At 35.6% G+C, this 22242-nt stretch overlaps 1 protein-coding gene across 4 annotated transcripts in view; it reads right to left on the bottom strand.

The window, feature by feature from the left end:
- Positions 1–21913, bottom strand: part of LOC142355909 (uncharacterized) — a 136440-nt gene extending 114527 nt beyond the window's left edge. For 2 of the 4 annotated variants that reach the window (XR_012761330.1, XM_075407931.1), the window contains exons 1-2: positions 21392–21913; positions 2021–2189 (exon numbers count right to left, since the gene is read on the bottom strand). Coding sequence is in view for 3 of the 4 variants with exons in the window: in XM_075407931.1 (XP_075264046.1) it covers positions 2021–2189; positions 21392–21676 (454 nt within the window). In the remaining variant the exon portion in view is untranslated. The remainder of the gene's footprint in view (positions 1–2020; positions 2190–21391) is intronic. The other 2 variants (XM_075407935.1, XM_075407939.1) reach the window with 1 other exon arrangement.
- Between the last annotated feature and the right edge of the window lie 329 nt (positions 21914–22242).

The raw sequence follows: 22242 nt of genomic DNA on the forward strand, positions 1-22242 counted from the left end.
AGGTAATACCAAGACATCACAAAGTTTATTGTGCGTAAGAGCAGGGCATGAAACGCTAACGAAGATTCGGTGTCTAAAAATTTGATGTATTCTCAAGAAACACATGATTCAACAAATAATACTTATTTTTCGAACATTCTGTTCACAGATTCATCTTTGAAAAATTCAATTCTAGACGTTTTAAAAATGTATTGAAAAATTTCTTAAGTTTACAAAAATTTTTTTGTTCGACTTTTGACCTCTCCATTACTTTCGGCTACTATGGGGATTCAAACCCAAGGCCTTTTGAGGTTTGTCAATGACTCTTTTTTTAAAGTTAAATTTTCCACTGTCTTATTACAATGTTTGTATTTTATTGACTCTTTTTCGTTACTGTTTTTCTTTGCAATAAATTTGGTGTGTTTTGTGTCTCTGTTTGATGCCATACAAACTTCTTTCAAGAGCGTTCTTTACATTCACCGGACACATCAGTCCCTTTTTTGACGGGGACTAGAATGAACTAGTCACAAATTTGCACATCTCCATGGATTGTACAGCTTAAGAAATTAGTTTTAGATCAATTTAGGTGAGTCGCTACTTGGTCGTAATGTATTGTTTCAGTTTTTTGTTGAACTTTTAGTAAATAATTTGGTCAAAAGAAATTTAAACCGACTCAATTCGATTTGATGCTCGTGTTAGTGTACTCAGTAAATTTTCAATGTGGTCATGAAAATACCATCTTTTTGGATTTATTTTGTTGTTTCCTCAATATGCAAGCATATATAGGTGACAAATAACGATTAATGTATCATTTGCTACTGTTTGTCTTAATTAGTATCGTTGAAACACAGAACAGATTTATTTTGGTTTAACTCCTTTTCTCCACATAGAAATTACAAAGAGTTGCCTAGATATAAGTCTTCTAATGTAGAAAAAATTGCTCTGAGACAGAATTTGCGGTGTTTGCTTTAATATGGCGAGCTTTAGCAGAAATATTGCGTAGCCTGAATTAAAAATTATTGATTTTTGACCAGTTTTGACTTTTTTGATAGTGTTATTTGAGTTTTATTAGCTTAGTTTACTATACTGAGTGTACTAATTGAGTTTTATTGGCAAATAAAATTGTGAGGCGGAAAAACATATGAGAGAAGAAAAAAGTGAGACATCAAGATTGCAAAATTCTCAAGAGGACTTGCGAATATTCTGGAAAAACGTTTCAGCAAAACTTTGCAAATTGTTTGTTCGACATAAAGTTTCTTCACCTAAAATTAAAATAGATCGCTGTCTTTTGAATCTATTTCTGAATCTATGAAGACTTAGTTTTTTTTTCAAAATACATTTTGTCCACAAAAATTAATACTGTACACTGTTTAAATTGAGTTCCAAAAGCATAATTCGTGAAAAAAATGCACAAAGTACGTTTTTTTCTATAAAAAATGATGCATATTTCTTATATAGTAAGTTTGTTTGCCTAGGAAAATTTTTGCCTTGCGCTTCTTTAAAGCTAGAAGGACGTATGACAGTAGGTGATAAGCAGTTGTCTAAATTCGATGATTTTTTGTTCTCAAAAAATTGCAATTAATAGTTTCTATCTTACATCTTGCTTGAAAACCAGTCCCCAGAGCTTCATTTTTGTTCGCAAAAATAATTTTTGTCCATAAATTGCCTATGAAAAGAATTTTACTAGACGCATGAAAACAATTTTGCTTGATTTTAACAGAGTGCTCGACTGTGTAATTTTAGTCAATATTAACCCACCCCCTCCCCCACGAGTCTTTTCATGAGTCTAGGTCTAAACTCGGGTTCATATAGTTCATCTATTGGAAACTTCAATACGTTATATATCACCCCAAGAAAATTTTCCCTCTAAGATATGCTTTCAAAACACTTACAAATTTTCCTTTGAACCTTTCAAATTTAAAATTTCATATGTTTGGATGTAGAAAACAGTTGATTAAAATTAAAATGCAAGTGAAAAAATGCCTTTTTTATTTTCATTAAAAATCAAATGTTTACAATGTAATTGGTGGAAAACAGTTGCCTAATGTCTTGCTGTGGTGTCTTGCCCTACTCCGGGCGAATAGAGGTGACTCTGGGCAACTACTGGGCCATGTCTCGAGAGATGTACAGCTGAAGAGATCGTCATCAGTTGGGGTTCCCTCGTACAGGTATAAAGGCTCTGATTGGATCTCTTCCTCCACCACATTCTCCTGAACAGAGATAACCGCAAACGGGTTCTCGTAAAATAAACCAACTTCTTTTAGATCTGCAATGGCTTTCGTTGTTCCCAAAAATAATGCGCAGTAGCTTTTTTTTCAAAATAACAGGAGAATAATATATAAGTAATAGAAAACGGTCGCTTAAGTTATTGTTCCGACCCCAATGGTATATAGGGCGGGGGGAGGTTATATATGGTTATATAAGGAACTATATGATCAACTGTTTTTTTCATTCACTCAACCGTCGCCGATCGGTAAATTTAGCAACGAATGTTGTAATTTGCATCATAAGACAGCACATCGATTCAAGCAGAATTGGTTGCGGAAAAAACCTCTCGGGAAAAAAACCCACTTAACTTTAGATAGGAAATAAACCCCCAAAGAAATAAACCCCCACGGAAATAATCCCCCTTTACTATTAAAGAGCTGCGCATTTAGTGCGTTTGGCCATGCCTCGCGGGCCATGGCCATGCCTCAGTGGCCCGTGGGACTTGAGATGAAACTATCACAACCGAACAAATTATTACGACCGAAATTCATTTTTAAATGGGGGTTCATTTCCGTGGTGCTTTATTTCCTCGGGGGTTATTTTCCTTGGGGGTTTATTTCCTATCTAAAGTTAAGTGGGTTTTTTCTGTGGGGGTTTATTTCCTAGACTCAGACAGAATATTTAAATAGGAACGTTTTTATTTTTTTCGGAGCACTATCTATAGTTGTTTAAATGCTTACATAAGAGAAATTAAAACTTTAATAATATTTGGCCATTTTGATTAAAAACTTTTGAACAGTTGAACTATCTTCATCAATTGCTGCAACTAAGTCTGCTCTAACAAAAATTGGGCTCTACATTGGGCGTATTAATTTTTGGCAAACATTGCCTTTATCAAAACATGAATCAAGTCAACTTTTTATAGCATTTGACGACCTTTTCGAACAGCTATTTAGCCTATGATTTTATCTGATTTAAAAACTCTTTTGGTCTTTTTTGTTTATTTAAAACCTAAAACTGCAATCAACATCATATAACAGTTTCTTAGTGGCCCAAAGACGGCCAAAAATTTATCGGAGTCGAAAACCATATTTTTCCTCAACATCTGATTGTTTTCTTTTCCTGAAGAAAAATCCATGTAATGGCTGTTCTCCTATCAAAGTCAAGGAAAACTTTACACCGCCCAGTTCGTTTCAGCGTTTTCAAATCTGTCCGGATATTGTGTTTTTGCAGTTAACTTTTTTGAACTGTACTATCCACTATACTGTAGATTACCGTTGCATTACTTGATACTCAACAATTTCAAATAACTACTTGTTCAGCTTTGCCGAATAACAAATGACTTTGCTTCAATTAAGCAAAAATCCAAAATTTCAAATAACCAAATAGTCTCAAATTAGAGGTTTTTCAATGATGTCTCCTTAACCACAAAAGCTCTTGGGATAAAATTTCACAGGGTTATGAACGTTAGGTAGGCCTACTATCTGATGAAAAAGTAAGCAACGCTGGGGAAATTGCGTTGGTGGGGCTACCTTTTATGTTTTATACCCAATCTTAATACATGGGCGAAATACAAAGTTATGTATATCTTTGTAACCAAGTTCTCAGATTTACCAATCAAGAAACTGGAGTCAGCCTAGGCAACTGGTAACTGAATCAAACAAGAACGAACAGTTTATCTGCTTTGTAACTCTACTTATTAAAAATTCGTTCCGCAATGTAACAATTTGAGAATTTCAAAGACAATTCTATTTTCAATAAGTCAGAGTAAAGTTAGGCTGTAAAATCACCAATATGATCTACAGAAACAAGACACGATAACAGGTAATTTACCGCTCAAGAAAATGTGCTTCAATACGCACTGTATGTCAATTTAATATAACCAAATTTACTAGTTTCAACTGATTTTTGGTAGTTTTTCAAGCTCTATTTATACTGCTAGTCACGTGGATTTATATGTCAAATGCAACTGTTGGTTGGTTGTAGATAATAATATCGACAGAATGTGAACACTTTTTCATAACGTCACTTTTTCAGTGTAAATTTGATGTCATGGGAAATTTGTTAACCATGTAGAATTTTTGTCGAATATTCTGTATCAATAACAGGTTGATTCGCAACCCAATCGCAAAAAATCTGATGCAGTACTGTTAAGTCGTAGTATTGTTGTGCTGGTGGTTTGAGTTCAACTTCATGTTTGACAATTGTGTACTAATAATAGTTGCTAAATATAAATGTTGAACAAAATGAACAAATCCGTATGGCTTCAGTAGTATGTAGCGTTAAATTTCGCTTGTCGCGCTATTCTGGCTATAAGGCTTGAAATGGCTTTGAAGCGCTATTCAATTTTGTAATTAAGTTAGTAAGCTCAGCCGCCACATGGCCGATCCGGTTTTCTATCGCGAAAACATCTTTCCCAGGTAGTACTGGGGCGAGCTTCACTACGGGTCTCTTGTACACTCCGTCGTTCGTTCGAACTATCGCTGATCGAATCACACCGTCGGACCCATCGATTGTCTCAGTAACTCGACCTAAACTGTAATAACCACGCTAATCGCTGTTTTTGAGCAACCAAACGAGATCGCCTTCTTTAAGGATTTCGTTCGACGCAGATCGCCATTTTTGTCGATTATTCAGAGTTGGCAGATATTCTTTCCGAAATCTGTCCCATATGAGATTTGCATAGGCTTGAATTTGCCGAATTAGTTTTTGATGATCAACGAATTCCTCTGCGCATGGTGGGTAGGGTAAGCAAACGTTCCTGTTGCCAAGCAAGGAGTGATTCGGGGACAATGCCTCTAAGTCATTATCATCTGAACTGATTGGAGTTAACAGTCTTGCGTTCAGAGTCTGCTCAGCAATACACATCGTTGTTGAAAGAACGTGCTCGGTGACTGATCTGTTCCCCAACACTGCATACATTGCTTTCCTAAAACTTCTCACCAACCGCTCCCATACTCCTCCGAAGTGGGGTGCTGCGGGTGTGTTGAACTTCCATCTGATTCCTCGTTGAATTAGATGTTCTTGGATCCCTTCTTTGTTCCATGCCGCAACGTACTCTGCAAACTCTCTTTCAGCTCCAACAAAGTTTGCGCCGCTGTCACTGATGATTGTACTTGGTTTGCCTCTTCGTGCAATAAATCTCATTATTGCATTAAAAAAACTATCTGTGTCCAACTTGGGTACCACTTCTATATGCACCGCTCTCATAGTTAGACAGGTAAAGAGACAACAACATCGCTTTTCATTTCTTCGCCCAATCTTCACAATGAAAGTGCCAAAGTAGTCAACTCCAACATTTTTAAAGGCTGTTGAAGCATCTAACCGCTCTTCGGGAAGATCTGCCATTACTGGTGCTATCGTTTGTGCTCTGCCCTCTCTGCAGGTAACAAACTTGTTCTTGATTGATCTTAAGGCGTTCCGTATGCCTAGAATCCACAATTTCTGCCGAACAATGTTTCTGACATGCTCAGTGCCTTCATGTTGATTGTCCTTGTGCTCGTTTTGCAAGAATAATTCAACCGCGTGATGTTTCCAGTGTAGCAAAATTGGATGTTTGCATTGAAATCCAATTGACTTTTGCCTATTCTGCCTTTGACTCGAATCAGTCCTTCTTCATCTAGGAAAGGTGAGAATTGTAGAATTTTCATGCCTTTTGGAATTTCCTTTTCAGCTTTGAGAGACTTCATCTCTCCACCAAACTGTTCTTGCTGTAGTAACTTGAAGATTGTTGCTTTTGCTTTTTCTCTTTCTTCAATGCTGACTACGACTGTTGATGGTTTGTGTTTGTTCAATGCTCACTGTACGTATGCTACTGTGTTCACTAGTCTGTTAAAATTACTCAATCGTTCCCACTGAATAACAGCTTTCTTTTCTTCAGCCTGTATCATGAAGACTGATGAGTGTACATTCTCTTCATCTGATGCAAAGATTAGGTTCACTTGCTCTGGCCATTCGCTTTCTGGTCGTTTCAACCAGGCCAGCCCAGTGAGCCACTCACTTCCCTTGAGTTCTTCAATGTTGATTGCTCTGGTGCCAATGTCCGCTGGGTTGTTGATACCACTCACATGTTTCCACTGTAAAACATCAGTTGTAGCTTGTATCTCAGCTACTCGATTGGCCACAAACACTTGTTGTTTACGATGGAAACTGTGTATCCACTGCAATACCGTAGTTGAGTCTGACCAAAAACTGCAACTATTTATCTTCATTTCATGTTCCTTGGTTATCTGTTCTTTGTTAACCTCACTGCCATGACTGCCGCTTGCAATTCAAGTCGGGGTATTGAAAGATGCCTCATCGGTGCCGTTCTGCATTTTCCAATGACAAATGCTAATTCAGCTGAGTATTCTTTTAGTTGTGAACGTAGATAGGCCACTGCACACATAGTGTCTTCAGATGCGTCAGCAAACACATGAAGTCCGTTTTGATCCCTCTCTCTGTTGAAGTACCTTCTATCGATGCTTCTTTCAGCCACTATTGGAAGTTGTTCTTTCCATCTCAGGAATTCTGCTTCGTCACCCGGCTCCACTTCGTTGTCCCAATGTAGCCCATTCGTAGTCCAGATGCCTTCCAGAAGTCGTCTCATGTGGACACTGAACGGAGCAAACAATCCGATCGGGTCAAATACTGAAGATACCAATGACAAAATCTTCCTCTGGGTTATAGGTGCTTCAATTTCCTTGTTTGTACCTCTGCATACTTGAAGACTGTCATCAATAACGGTCCATTGTAGTCCTAGCACTGAGGATCCCTCCGTATTGAGTTCCACTTCGACTTGCTTCGTGTTGCTGATTGATTTCAAGTCTTCGGGGATTACTTCGGTAACTGCATCGTTGTTGCTTATCCACTTCTTCCATGTAATGAAAGAATTCTTCAATGTAATGAAAGATTTCTTCCACTTCTTCTACATGAAATCGTCCATGTAGAAGTTGTTTCGTATTGCCTTTGCTGCAATTGGATACTCCTTTTCGTTATCCAGTCCCACTCGCTTGAGAGCATAGTTTGCACAAGTTGAAGAACTATTAGCTCCAAATACGTGACGCTGATATTCGTATATCTGAACAGGTTCATTAGTCCTTGGGCGCCATAAGAAACTCAAGCAACTTCTATCCCGTTCGGGAACTTGCACTTGTAGAAATATCGATTTGATGTCAGCTGTCAGGGCTATTGGTCCTTCGCGGAATCTGACTATTGTTCCAATCAATCTGTGTAGCAGATCAGGTCCTGCTAGTAGCTTATCATTCAGGCATACTTCTTTGTACTTGGAGGCAGCATTACAAACACGTCTTACTTTGCCAGGCTTGTTCGGGTTTAGCACTGCATGGTGTGGCAAATACCATTCTTTCCCGAAGGTGCCTTTCACTTCCTTCGGACTCGTCCAATATCTTTACGAATCCTTTTTCTACATGTGTATCTATTGACTGTTGATACAAATTCTTCAGGTTTGGGTCCCTTTGGAATCTTCGCTCCAGTGAGTAAAGCTGACCCAAGGCTGAGCTGTAGTTGTTCGGTAGGTTTGGCTCTGGTTCACTCCACACCATTCCCACTTCGTACCGCTTGCCTGTAATTTTCGTCGTACTCTCTAGCATATTATGTGCCTGCAGTTCCTTCTTTGACTGAGTGACGACGTTGATTTTGGAAGCATAAGTTTCTATGTCCCACCAGGTTTGGATATTCTCAGCCACTTTCACATCTTAAGTGAAGGCGAAATGACAAACATTTTGTCTTCTTTTGCCCGTTATGGGTCCACTGACTACCCATCTTAGCTCTGTTAGAATGGCGAAAGGTTCACTTCGTGTTCCTATCTTGTAGTCCAATGGGCGTTGTAGCTCATAAGCATCTTGACCAAGGATGATGCCAACTTCCATCAAGTTGAAGCTTTTGTTGGGTAGAACACTCAAGTTATTGAAGCTTTGCTTCAACTTGTTGTAATTGTAGTTTGTATTTCCCAAGGAGATTGACGGGTGTGCAAACGCTTCGAATGAATGCACCTTTGAATGCAGTCCCTTTATTTTGAGAGGAACCTTTTCTGTCTTCAGATCCTTTGTTCCGTGTATGCCAGCTATGTTGAGTGTCACATCGGTGCCTTGGGCTCGTAACTTCTCTTGCGCACTTTGATCGATGAATGAAACCGTTGATCCACTATCGAGGAAAGCGTATGTAGTCAGCCTGTTGTCACCGCTCTGTATTGAGACATGAACTATCTGAAGAAAGCTTGTAACGTTACTCTGGTTGATTGTTGCTGCGCTTACGATGACTGCGTGATTGCCCTCGTCCATTTGGTTTTCTGAGTGTAGCAATCGGTTGTGCTTCTTGATGCATCCATTGATGCCGCACGCGTTGACCTTACAATCTTTGATTGCATGTCCTTTGCCTAGACATACGTAACAAAAGCGTTGCTTCCTCACTGCTGCGTACCGATCATTCACACTCATGTTCCTGAAAAGCGGACAGTTCCATATTTTATGAGTGCCATCAGCTAGTGGGCAGTGATCACTTTGCGTTTGCTTCGCTTCTTTCACGTTCGAACTTGCACTGAAGTTCGATGTTTTCGAGAACCATTTGTCTCTATTTGTGCTCCTTCGGTCTTCTTCTCTTCGCTCTCCCTTGAAAGCTGAAAACCCGTCGTGCACGAATGCTATCCTAGATAGTCACTTTTCAAACCTAATCAGATCAAGCCAATCTTCATCTTTATCATCAACATAGATCCACCACTTCTCTTTGAGAACTTGAGGTAGTTTATCTAATGCCATATACCGTGTCGAGCTCGATTGCAGATCACCAATCTGCTTGTACTCTTTGAGCACATTAACAAAGTTCGAAACAATAACTGAGAAACTGATCAGACCTGTTGAGTCGTGTGGATTCACCTGACTTGCTTTGCGAAGACTCTCCAGTTTTGCATCAATGATCACATGAGGCCTTCCAAATTTCCTCTGCAGAATGCTCCATGCAGCACCATAGAACTGTCCAGAGTAGCCCATTCCAAAGATTGCTGACCTTGCCTTGCCTGTCAGTAGAGTCTTCAGATGGCTCATCTTCTCTGAGTCTGGTATTGGTCGTTGATCCACTCTAGCAATGAACATACTAGCCCACTCCGGCCATTCGAGGGGATTCTCATCGAAGTTGTTCAACTTGAGCTTTGGTAGGCTACTGCTACCCGCGTACGCACTGTTGTATCGTAGCAGACCAACTCTGAGAGAAAAGTCCCGGTCTTCACCACTTGAGGATCGGTCTCGTGAACTGCGATATCGTGAGAAGTGTTTTTGCCTGTTCACTTCAGGGGTTACTTCGAAGCGAGCTGTTGATCGATCTGGTGTTAGAAGGTTGTCGATTCTGCTGGCCCAATCAGAGACATCTCTCTTCTTGGGAGTCCAGTTAAAGGGTGATTTGTCTCGAGCACTGGTTGATTGGGAACGAGCATCTTCGTTCTCTAATGCTGTTCCCTTCACTTTGCGTTCTAGCTCGCGCTCCTCCTCAATTAGTTGATGCTTGGTTTCCAGTTCCTTCATTTGCATTTCCAGCTCTAGCTTCCTCCGCTCGAACCGTGCTTGTTCTAGTTGCATCTTAGTTTCGAATTCGACATCAAATTTTTTCGTCATATCCTCGCGCCTTTGCTTTGCTGAAGATTTTTCCGAAACATTCTCCGTCTCTTGGCCACATGCTGTTGCTCCATTTTTTACTGTTTGAGCAATTGGGTTGTCCGTTGGGTAGTTGTTATTGCTCTCGCTGTCGTTCAATGCTTGAGTTGTGTTGCTTTGCTCTGCATTCATTGCTGGTTGCGTGCCTTTGCTTATATATGCAAGCCAATGATAGTCCGAACTTGCTTTGCACTTCCTTGCTTCTTTCAGATGTTCTTCAACGAAATTTGCTTGGTGGGGCACAAGCTTGTTTCGACACTGGAGTTGCTTGGGTATTTCTTCCTCTAGGAGGTGGACAGTCTGTTGATAGAGGACCTTTAGTTTGTTGGGTCGATCTGAATCTTCAATTATTTTGTAGCCAAGTGTTCTATTAGAGTTAACTTCTTCCACTAACTCTTGAAACTTCTTATCGTACCTGTGAGCTGTTGATTGAAGCTCCTTTCTGCGGGTTGTGCTTGCCTTGCCAGGTTGCTGTTCGCTTTTGCTTTGTTGGTTTCCTTTGAGCAGGGTTTGCACTTCAATTTCTTTATTGAATTGCACTCTTCTGTTCGCCTCGCTGGCCTGTTGTTGATCTGTTTGATTCCCTTTGGGGGGTGCCTTCAGCACTCTCTTCATCAGATTGGACAGCAGTTTGCTTTCCACTGTCGGGGTCTCCGGACCAAATGTAACGGCTGTTCTCCTATCAAAGTCAAGGAAAACTTTACACCGCCCCGTTCGTTTCAGCGGTTTCAAATCTGTCCGGATATTGTGTTTTTGCAGCTAACTTTTGTGAACTGTACTATCCGCTATACTGTAGATTACTGTTGCATTATTTGATACTCAACAATTTCAAATAACCATTTGTTCAACTTTGCCGAATAACAAATGACTTCGATTCAATTAAGTGAAAATCCAAAATTTCAAATAACCAATTAGTATCAAATTGTAGGTTTTTCAGTGATATCTCCTTAACCACAAAAGCTAGTGAGATAAAATTTCACAGGATTATGAACGTTAGGTAGGCCTACTATCTGATGTAAAAATAAGCAACGCTGGGTAAATTCCATAGGTGGGGCTACCTTTTATGTTTTATACCCAATCTTAATACATGGGCGAATTACAAAGTTTAGTATATATTTGTAACCAAGTTCTGAGATCTACCGATCAAAAAACTGGAATCAGCCCAGTTAACTGGTAAATGAAAGAAACAATAACGAGCAGTTTATCTGCTTTGTAACTCTATTTATTAGAACTTCGTTCCGCAATGTGAAAATCTGAGAATTTCAAAGTCAATTCTATTTTCAAAAAGTCAGGGTAAAGTTAGGACTGTACAATCACTAATATGATCTACAGAAACAAGACACTATAACAAGTAATTTACCACTCCACAAAGTGTGCTTCAATACGCACTGTAAGTCAATTTAATTTAACCAAATTTACTAGTTTCAACTGATTTTTGGTAGTTTTTCAAGCTCTATTTATACTGCTAGTCACGTGGATTTATATGTCAAATGCAACTGTTGGTTGGTTGCGGATAATAATATCGACAGAATGTGAACACTTTTCCATAACGTCACTTTTTCAGTGTAAATTTGATGTCATGGGAAATTTGTCAACCATGTAGAAGTTTTGTCAAATATTCTGTATCAATAACAGGTTGATTCGCAATCCAATCGCAACGAATCTGATGCAATACTGTTAAGTCGTAGTATTGTTTTGCTGGTGGTTGAGGTAGTTCAAGTTTGAGTTTAACTTCATGTTTGACAATTGTGTACTAATAATAGTTGCTAAATATAAATGTTGAACAAAATGAACAAATCCGTATGGCTTCAGTAGAATGTAGTATTAAATTTCGCTTGTCACGCTATTCTGACTTTAAAGCTGGAAATGGCCTTGAAGCGCTATTCAATTTTGTAATTGAGTTAGTAAGCTCAGCCGCCACAATCCACTTCACGTTTTGATAAATTAAGGGGACTGCTCACATGTGATTCATTATGCTGAGCTGTTGAATTAATCACCACAATTATTGTAACTAAGTCAAATTTCATTTTACAACTAAATTTCTGCTGCTCTATGCATGATTTACACAAATAAGTTCCTTCCATGGTGAATGTTTGAAATAGCTGTTTGTACAAATCTCATAATCATAAAAATGACAAATACACAACGATGCGTCTATTCACTACCTGGCAAAAACCAGAATTCATGAAAAATTCCTGTACCAAATTCGTATATGTTATTAAATAAAAATTAATCAGAACAGGAAAACAGAACAAAGATGAGAAACACCCTCACAGTTAAGCTCATTTAATCGATTTCAAATGTTGAATTTGTGTAGCATGTCACAGTTTTTTTCATAGATAAGTTTTCCTTCTCCGAAATTGGTTTTTGATATCAATAAAGCTGAAAGTTTCTTCGTTGCAAACAAAGATAAGAGTTTAAAAATTCATCCACAAAGCTTTTGCTAGATGAAAGAGAAAAAACATGCAGCTTAAGAACATTTTTGAACAGCGGAAAGTTTGATTGCATGTTTTTCGCGATCTGCTACCCACAGCTAGTTCTCAACAAAGCAAAAATCTATAAATTTTACGCCCGTAGCTGCTATTTGCATTTCAAAATGAGGATAAAACCTTACTTTTTTGTTTCTGTTTTGAGAAACGTTGACTTCTTATAAAAATTGGTATTAAGAATTTGTTTGTCAACAACTTATTCTGCCTCCATTTTTAAAACCTGATGAGAACTGCTAAGAAGCAGAGCTTTAAATCAGTCTATTATTGACAAACAATAGCTGTAGGAAAAAAAATCTATGTTTTGAAAGTTCATATTTCCTATTTCTTCAATTATAGCTGAAAAAAACTTGACATCACTTGAGAAAAAGCTCTACCTATTACATGATACTTGGCTAGAGCAATGGAGCCTTGAGGAACAAGAATGAACAAGAAAACGAGGTTATAAGGGATGCTCAAGTTCGAGGGCTCAAAACCATTTGGTGCAATGGTTAGCACTTTAGGCTTTAAAGTAAGAGAGGATGATTTTATTCCAGTACGGGTCCAATTTCACAGTAGTTGCGCCTGCTTAGGCATGATTGAGTATATATTGCGAGAATCACAAGCCATAATTCCAAATTTCTGTGAAAGATTTCTTCTTTTAACAGCATTCGGAGATTCTTATTTTCCTGGTCCATTTTCAAAGACGACTGAAATGAATTGACTCTTATTTGTCTCCGAATTAATTTCGGAGATCGCAATTCGGTTTCCGGCCAAATATGAAAAAATTTACATTTTGTCTAGTTGAGGAAAAGTAGTGTGTTAGAGGGGTCGAAACATTAAGTGCAAAAGCTCATTATTCGGCTTCCTTGTCGTCGAAGATAGCTTCTTTCTATAACGTGCGAACGATGAATAAATTTCTGACACTAACAATTTTTAGCCGAAGAATTGATTTAAAAAATGGTTGGTTCTAAGTGAATAGATTCTCAAACAACGTGGATCACTTAAAGAATTTAATGTAACTGAGCCAAATAATTTTACCCACAGTTACTCAAAAATATCAAGGGTGCGCCTTTGAAAATAGAAGTTAGAATTAAGCTAAATTGCAGTTCAGTTTATCGTACTTATCTAAAAATTTGATTTAATATAAAATAGAAACTGCGTAAACAGATGGTTTCATTAAGATTAGAGAGTAATTTCTGGAACAATTTTGTACGCGAAAATATCCGCGGCAGGGTATATTTCGACATTATGATCTTATGACACGCAATAAAAACTATCCAATTTTTACTATGAGTCAGTACTGAAATAGTCTGAAACGCAATTGGGGAATACAATTAAAAATAATTTGACAGCTAGCAAAATTAGGGATATTAACCCACAAGATTCCCTAGTTTGGACAAAACAAGATTCCCTAATTTGGTAACAAAGATCGTAGGAAGAGAAAAGTAAAAATATCGATTGCTTCAAATTATCTTCTACGAATTAATTTTGGGTAAAATGTGTTTGTTTATAATAATCGTTTAGGGCACTACTCAGATTGATTTAGCCCCAACAACAAGTTTGGGTTTCTCTTTTGGAAATTTGACTCTGTTTTGTAAATCATTCAAATAATCTGACGTCCGCTGAGCTCCAAAATGGCAATCGCTTCAGTGTCAGTTTTAACAGACAGCTCGACAAGCCAAAAAAAAACAGAAAAACGGAAGATATTTATTGTGTTGAATTTATGATACCGTATTCTCTCTACCCCATAATCAGTAATTTTTTTAGTAGCACTTATCAAGGCCTAAATTATCACTCTTTTCTTCGTTTTAAATTAATTATTTTTCTGCCCTGCCTGCCTCTAAATTTATGCAATGTCTGAAATTTTACAGATATTAGGAGCAAAACAGTGTTCCTTTTTTATTTGATAATTTGAGTAGCTCAAAGAAGATATCAAAAAAACCTTAAAATTATGACTTTTTAAAAAGAAATTATCATCATTTTAAAAAATATATCATATCTATTTTAAGACTTCCTTGATGAAATCTGGGAACGCGCTGTATGCATGTACGTATTTTACTTGTACGTATGTCATGATTTGGTAATTGGGTTCTAAATTGGCCTGTTTCAATCCTGGGTTCCAATTTCAGAAACATGAAGTGCAAATTTCCAATTATTGGCGCGGCAATTTTTGGCTAAACGTCTGTTCAGCTAGTTTGACCATTTTGGGTTATGTCACAGCTGTTGAGCGTAAAACAATTGCGGGTTTATTTATTTTAGTAGGACAGCAGGTCATTCTGAGATACCCTGTTGGGTCTGATTCAAAATCAATTAGACCCCTCCTCTGCCACTTTCACTCTCTCGCTCTTTACCCCACTGAAAAGTCAATCAACGATCAGTAAACACATTCAGCTACTGCGACAACAAATCAGATAATTTATCGTGAACCAAATATTCTGAATATTTTGTAGTCTTTAACGAAATCTCGGCTGGACAGGAATTCTTTAACAAAATCTAGACTCGATAAATTCTCGGAAAGACTTTTCTTTTAAACTGCTTTAACAAGATCGATCTTTAAGCTTTTTTAAAGAGAAACTTGGAACTTCAAAGATTACTTTTTGGCTAGCAAGATTTTGCAAGATTTCAAATTCCTGGACAAAGTGGAGAAAACAAAATAATTTGCAAAAAAGAACTACTTCATGTATGGAGAATTGAAACGGACTGCGGATATTTGATTCGTTCGACTGGTGATCTGTTTTACTGATGACCACAGTTGTGATAACCAATTTAGTTGTCAATTCAAAAAAAATTATTTAAAATTTTCTGCATGTTAACTTTTGAATGCATCTTGCTTTGCTCTTACAAGGAAACTTTCAAGTCTCGACTAGAGCAGAAATTAATAATCTTTTGCATCACAATTTTTCGACGACAGGTTTTTACTGTATTACAGTATGTAAAATCAGACTCAACAAGGAAAAAAGTTTAGTCACGCTAAGTATTGACAAACAGACACTATGGAAAAACTAGTAAAGGAGAAACCTAAAAACATTTAAGCTAGATACACACACACCCATATATATATATATATATATATATATATATATATATACATATATATTTATATATATATATATATATATATATATATATATATATATATTTATATATATATGTATATGTATATATGCAGATATCTATATATATACACATATCTATCTATCTATCTATCTATCTATCTATCTATATATATATATATATATATATATATATATATATATATATATATATATATATATATATATATATATATATATATATATATATATATATATATATATATATATATATATATAATATATATATATATATATGCACCTGCTCTAATATATATGATACAATTCTCTCTGTGGCACTTTAGTATATAAATTTCTTACTCGCTTTCTACATTTGGTTCATCCAATACACATCAAATTTGATTTTCTCGTTGGGAGAATAATTAATTTTTTTTATAGCAAAACTAAGAGAATATAATTAAGAGCTGTATCGAAAGATAAACAAAAGTTCAAAGCTTTCTCCAAAGTAGGTAATATGCTTTTTCTCAAGATAAGATTTGACGCAGTCAGTTTTTCATTTCTCCAAGCAACTCTCGTAACTTAGAGTAAATTGGAAAATTAACTCATCTTGTCTTTGACAAGGCTATTTTGCAGGAAATTTTAACTTTGCTCTTTTTTCTCAAATAGGTATAAGATCCACCTCACAAATTTAAATGATAATCACATTAAGAGCTGTAAACGATATGAGCAACATCAATTTACTTTAATAAAGATAACCTAGTTTTTTCAGCCCTTTCGCCCACATGGGGTAGAAAAAATCCCTTTTGATAGTTGCTTAATGACAATTTACACGATAGTAACCTTTAACCAGGTCTTCATTTGGTAATAGAAATTTAGTTTTGCTCCTGAATTATAATTTTCTCTGACAAAAAGTACTGATATTTTTTGGTGTAAAACACAAACCAGGTTACTAAAATTAATTTTACCAAACTAGAGTGTTGAAGTCCAAAAATGAAGTACTCAAATGCAGTGATTACGGCTTTTTAGTTAGCATAATAGTTCTGTCGAACTTGAACGTGAAAATTGAACGTCAGTGAAGCAATAGGTTTTATAAATTATCACCTCTTTTTCATATACAAGTTGTTTCTAAGAAAAAACAGGCAAAAGACAGCCACTCTTTCACTTAACTGCATTTTGCGATATTTCCAAAAATAGGGTAAACAGATTGATGAAAGATAAAAAACGTAGCACGGCTCATTTCAAAACTATTCAAAACTTTTTTATATACACAATTGCAGGAAAATGTTATCGCAAAAATGTTTGGTAGCTCAATAAAAAAAGTAGATTTTTCAGAGTTGAGAGAATAATTAAGATAATTTTCGATAGTAAAAGTTGAAAAAATAATTAGGATCTGTATCGAAAGAAAAACAGTAGTTCACAGCTTTCTCAAAAATAACTTAAGTGCTTTGTCTCAAGATAGCAATTGTTGCAGTCAGTTTTTGATTTCTCTAAGCAACTCTCATAACTCAGAGTAAGTTGGAAATTTAACTCTTCTTTTCTTTGAATAGGCTTTTTTTAGAAAAATTTAGTTTTGCTCTTTTTTTCACATATAGATATGAAATCTGCGTCACTTTTAGTGATCACTTTTAGAGCTGTGTACGAAATGGGTAACATCAAGTTTTTTTAAATAAAAGTAGCCCAAAGTTTTTTCAGTCCTTTTGCCCACATGGGGTAGAAAAAATCTCTTTTTTGATAGTTGCTTAATGACAATTAACACGATAGTAACCTTTAACCAGGTCTTCATTTGGTAATAGAAATTTAGTTTTGCTCCTGAATTATAATTTTCTCTGACAAAAAGCACTGATATTTTTTGGTGTAAAACACAAACCAGGTTACTAAAATTAATTTTACCAAACTAGAGTGTAGAAGTCCAAAAATGAAGTACTCAAATGCAGTGATTACGGCTTTTTAGTTAGCATAATAGTTCTGTCGAACTTGAACGTGAAAATTGAACGTCAGTGAAGCAATAGGTTTTATAAATTATCACCTCTTTTTCATATACAAGTTGTTTCTAAGAAAAAACAGGCAAAAGACAGCCACTCTTTCACTTAACTGCATTTTGCGATATTTCCAAAAATAGGGTAAACAGATTGATGAAAGATAAAAAACGTAGCACGGCTCATTTCAAAACTATTCAAAACTTTTTTATATACACAATTGCAGGAAAATGTTATCGCAAAAATGTTTGGTCGCTCAATAAAAAAAGTAGATTTTTCAGAGTTGAGAGAATAATTAAGATATTTTTCGATAGTAAAAGTTAAAAAAATAATTAGGATCTGTATCGAAAGAAAAACAGTAGTTCACAGCTTTCTCAAAAATAACTTAAGTGCTTTGTCTCAAGATAACAATTGTTGCAGTCAGTTTTTGATTTCTCCAAGCAACTCTCATAACTCAGAGTAAGTTGGAAATTTAACTCTTCTTTTCTTTGAATAGGCTTTTTTTTAGAAAAATTTAGTTTTGCTCTTTTTTCTCATATAGATATGAAATCTGCGTCACTTTTAGTGATCACTTTTAGAGCTGTGTACGAAATGGGTAACATCAGGTTTTTTTAAATAAAAGTAGCCCAAAGTTTTTTCAGTCCTTTTGCCCACATGGGGTAGAAAAAATCATTCTTTTGATAGTTGCCTAATCACGATAAACACGATAATAACGTTTAACCGTGTCTTCGTTTTGTAATAGGGTTTTAGTTTTGTTCCTGAATCAAGATTTTCTCTGAAAAATTATACCGATATTTTTTGTGTAAAGTACAAACCAGGTTACTAAAATTAATTTTACCAAACTAAAGTGTTGGAGTCAAAATTTGAAGTATTCAAATGCAGTTAATACGGCTTTTTAGTTAGCACAATAGTTCTGTCGAACATGATCGTGAAAATTGAACGTCAGTGAAGCAATAGTTGTTATAAGTTATCACCTCTTTATCATATACAATTTGTCTCTAAGAAAAAACAGGCAAAAGACAGCCACTTTTTCACTTAACTGCATTTTGCGATATTTCCAAAAATAGGGTAAAAAGATTGATGAAGGATAAAAAAACGTAGCACGGCTCAATTGAAACAATTCAAAGTTTACTTATAAACACTATTGCAGGATGTTGTTATTTCAGAGGCGGAAAAATATTCAATAAACTCCTATTGTTGAAATTCGAAAAAAGTTCTCATCGTGTTTGTTCGAGTCTCGAAAATGACAACTTTAGCTGGTGATGGACATTAAAAACTTAGATTAAATTTAGAGAGAGAGAGATTTAATCAAAAAAGACAAAATAATAAACGGGAAGTTTAGTCTAATGTTTTAGAATCATATATGCAATACACAACTAAACTTCATACAAAAGAATGGAACTGTTTATATTTTAGAAATAACTGAAAAACATAGAATGATGTTTAATACGGGTAATTTAACAATACAATGTGAAACCGACAGAAAGTAAAACTTGAATTTTAATGATCTCAAAAAAGGAGCTCCCGTCTTAGAGAAACCACCACCAGAAATTGCCTCGAGTTCTATACAAGGAGAAATTAAACTGCAAATAATTTTAAGATAAAATGTTACCTCAAGCAATGTTCTTACTGCTGTGCTTTTTAACAGAATGACAACTTGCTTTTTAACAGTAGTTCTAACGTTATCAAATTAAAGTTTGCTGAGGCGACAGATAAATTTTGCATGAAAAGACGCTGATCATATCAGTAACGTCATTAAAAAATCTGCTGAGAAAATTTCAAATAGGCGAATTTTTTGTTGTTGCAAAGAAAATGCCGTGTTCTGTATTTGGATGTCTCGGGAAATAATGCATGGTGGTGATGCTTTATTTTTTAATTTTGCAAAGAGAGTTTATGAAAACACTACTTCATAAGATACCAAAATAAACTTAATTTTCCGGTCAGACATAGGAATAAGAGAGAAACTCAATAAAACTTTTTGTGAAAACTTGACATTGTTTTTGTATAATACGAAACATTATGATTATTTTGGAGAAAATGTGTTTGCTAAGGCATAATCGAACAATTGATCATGAAATGAATTCTTTTGCTCATAAACATTTTGTCCTAAAAAACTGTTGAATCCTGAAGCTTTTGAAAAATTTAGCTGTAGTGTCGAGTGAAAACAATAAATTTTGTTTTTTTTATCAAGATGTTTCAAGCACTGCTGCTTCTTCAACACAATGTATTGTTTTCTTCTGGAGAACTGACAAAAAGAGCGTCAATTGGATATGTTTGATTGCTAATCCAAAAAGGTATGCCCCCAGAAAAAATATGAAGATTGCAAAACAAATACAGTTTCAGGTTGTTTTTTTAATTTCCTTATCAAAACAATTCATGTTCTTTTTGTTCATCTTCAGGAAATATCATATTTTATTTCTCATCTCTACAATGTTTCAAGCATTTTTTGTACCATCTTGTTTAAATTAAGTCTCGTACAGATTACCGCAAATTTGTTATGTGTGATTTTTTGGAAAATGTACAACTTATTAGTTTTCTAGAACAGAATTAAACCGAGTATATTTGACAACTAAATGATGTGAAGTTTGTAAATTTTGACCGAAACGCCCATTTTTTTGCCATTTTTCTGCATGAATCTCAATTAATATAAAAAATCGATTAGTTTCAAAATTGAGGTGAGATGTTAATGAAAGTTTCTACTGAAGAAAGGAAAATTTATGAGTTGCTAAATTTTCTATTCAGAAATCTTGAAAAAATCTTAGAAAAATTTCTGTAAAAATATGAGAGCCTTTGCCTTATTCTTTTCGTTAAGAGCAGGTGTAAATTTCCTTTCCTAGTTTTGGCTGCTTGGCTGTTTTGGCTATGTTCTGTATTGTAGCTCAAAGAAATCAGCAGCAGGGTGTAACTGTTAAGAAATCGATTATTTCCGAACACTGTTACATATTTTTCATGAAAAATACTATTGTACCAAAAGGCAACTTGGAAAACAATTTGAGCATTATTTTGCTCAAAGCGATTCAATTGTGCTAACGCTTAAAAGGGGTGAAATTTTGTATTTTAAAGATGAAATAATTATTGTTTTCAGTTTCAAACAAAAAGTGGTTAAATTGTTTTACCTTTTAGCTGTTTACCCCGCTGTTGCGTTTCAAAGCATACGATTTTGGACCATAAAACAAAGCAACTCGGCTTAAAATGAAAATCTTATATATAGCGTGCATACAATTGTTACTGAAAAAAATTGCAGGCTCAATGCATCTCCAGCGAAGGAATTGTTTTTCGAAGAAATGGAACAAGATTTCTTCACAAGCAAAATTTTAACAAGCGATAACATACATTATATATTGTGGAATACAGTAAACTTAGATGGACGGAAAATCTTTGCCAGACCTTCAAACAAACTAAACTTCTAGCTGCTAGAAAATTTTGAACAGTTATGAAAAAGTTTAAATTTTCAAAATTTTTTACTTGTCTTAAATCAAAAAATTGTCAGTTATTTTTCAAAGAATAGGAGGAGGAAGTACTTCATTGGTCATAAAATAGTCCCGATCCTAACAAAATTGAAAATTGAGAGGCGATTTTGAAGCAACAATTACAAAAAACACTTTGGCAACGTTTGGAGTAAAAAGAGTCGAAAAGTGAATTTGTAAAGAAACTTGTATGAACACTCTAGAAACCACCAACTAGATGTTAAGCTAGATAAGCTAATGGCGTTACTACAGAACTGATTTGCTGTCAACATAGGTTTTTGGTACCATTCTAAATGACTAAACAACAATTGCATAATTTTCCCGATCAATTTTTTTTATTTTGGCGTCATCTTTGTTTTTTTTTAAACAGAGCAGAAGTCGCCCAGCATTCTTCTGAAACTCCACTCTTTTAATAAATTCTAATTTCTACAATAAATTAACTAGGAAAATGGAGGTTGTTTCCAAAACTATGAACTTTCTTAAACGCATCTTTTACACCGTGACATTTTCTTAAAATTTTATGACATCAGCTGACAAATAGTTCACCTTTTCATCAAAAAACTGATTTTTTTTAAATTTAAATGTTGTTCCACAAACCTGTATTTGCTCCAATCGGGCTACGATCTCATCCAAATAAGAGCAATTAAGAGGCGAAATAGAGTTTAAGAATCTTCTAGAAGCGGTTCTGGTCCGATCCCTCCTCGGAGGAGGAGGCGGAATGTTCTCCGATTCCACCCAGCTTCGACGTGGAGATTCCATTGCCCGAATGCTTGAGGGAAAATTAGGTGGAAATACGGACACGTTTTCGTAAACATGATTTGAAATAATTTGACCGCGATTAGACAGGTTGGCTGAGTTATAACATGAATTGTATCTTTTCATATTTGACAAATTATGACAGCTAATTGTAATAACCAGCACTTATAACTATAACTAGACTTAACCACAAACAGCAGCGGCTTGGAGAAAGGTAAGAATGTGTAGTTGTACTATTAAAACGTGTTTATACGAGATTTCAGTAAGGGGAAATAAACTTGAACGGGTAGACCCAGAAATAAGGGCGCGAGTTCTAATATTCACGTGAATTTATTGAAACAGAAGAGGCAAATTAAATTAAATCTAACCAAAAGAGAGTAGAAATAAGTCTTGGCTAAGATAATACTATGAAGAGACTATGAAAATTCCGAATGACTCGCTTTTGTAAGACCAAAGACGCTTAATCAAGACAGGTAAATTAAATTTACACCTTTGGTTGAAAGAGTGAAATGTCTTTCGGTTTGCTACGTCGGAATTAGCCCAAATTTTCATAGGGTTAAGAAATGAAACTTTCAAGAAGTTGCCGTTTGATGGTGATAAAATGAAGCTGGGGCTTAACTGAGGATTTGAACAAGGGACTTAATAAGTCTATCTTGGCCGATTTTAGACTGGAAATGAAAACTTTCAAAGAG

The sequence above is a fragment of the Convolutriloba macropyga genome, chromosome 2, assembly GCF_964194025.1.
Source record: "Convolutriloba macropyga chromosome 2, txConMacr16.3, whole genome shotgun sequence".
Lineage (NCBI taxonomy): Eukaryota > Metazoa > Xenacoelomorpha > Acoela > Convolutidae > Convolutriloba > Convolutriloba macropyga.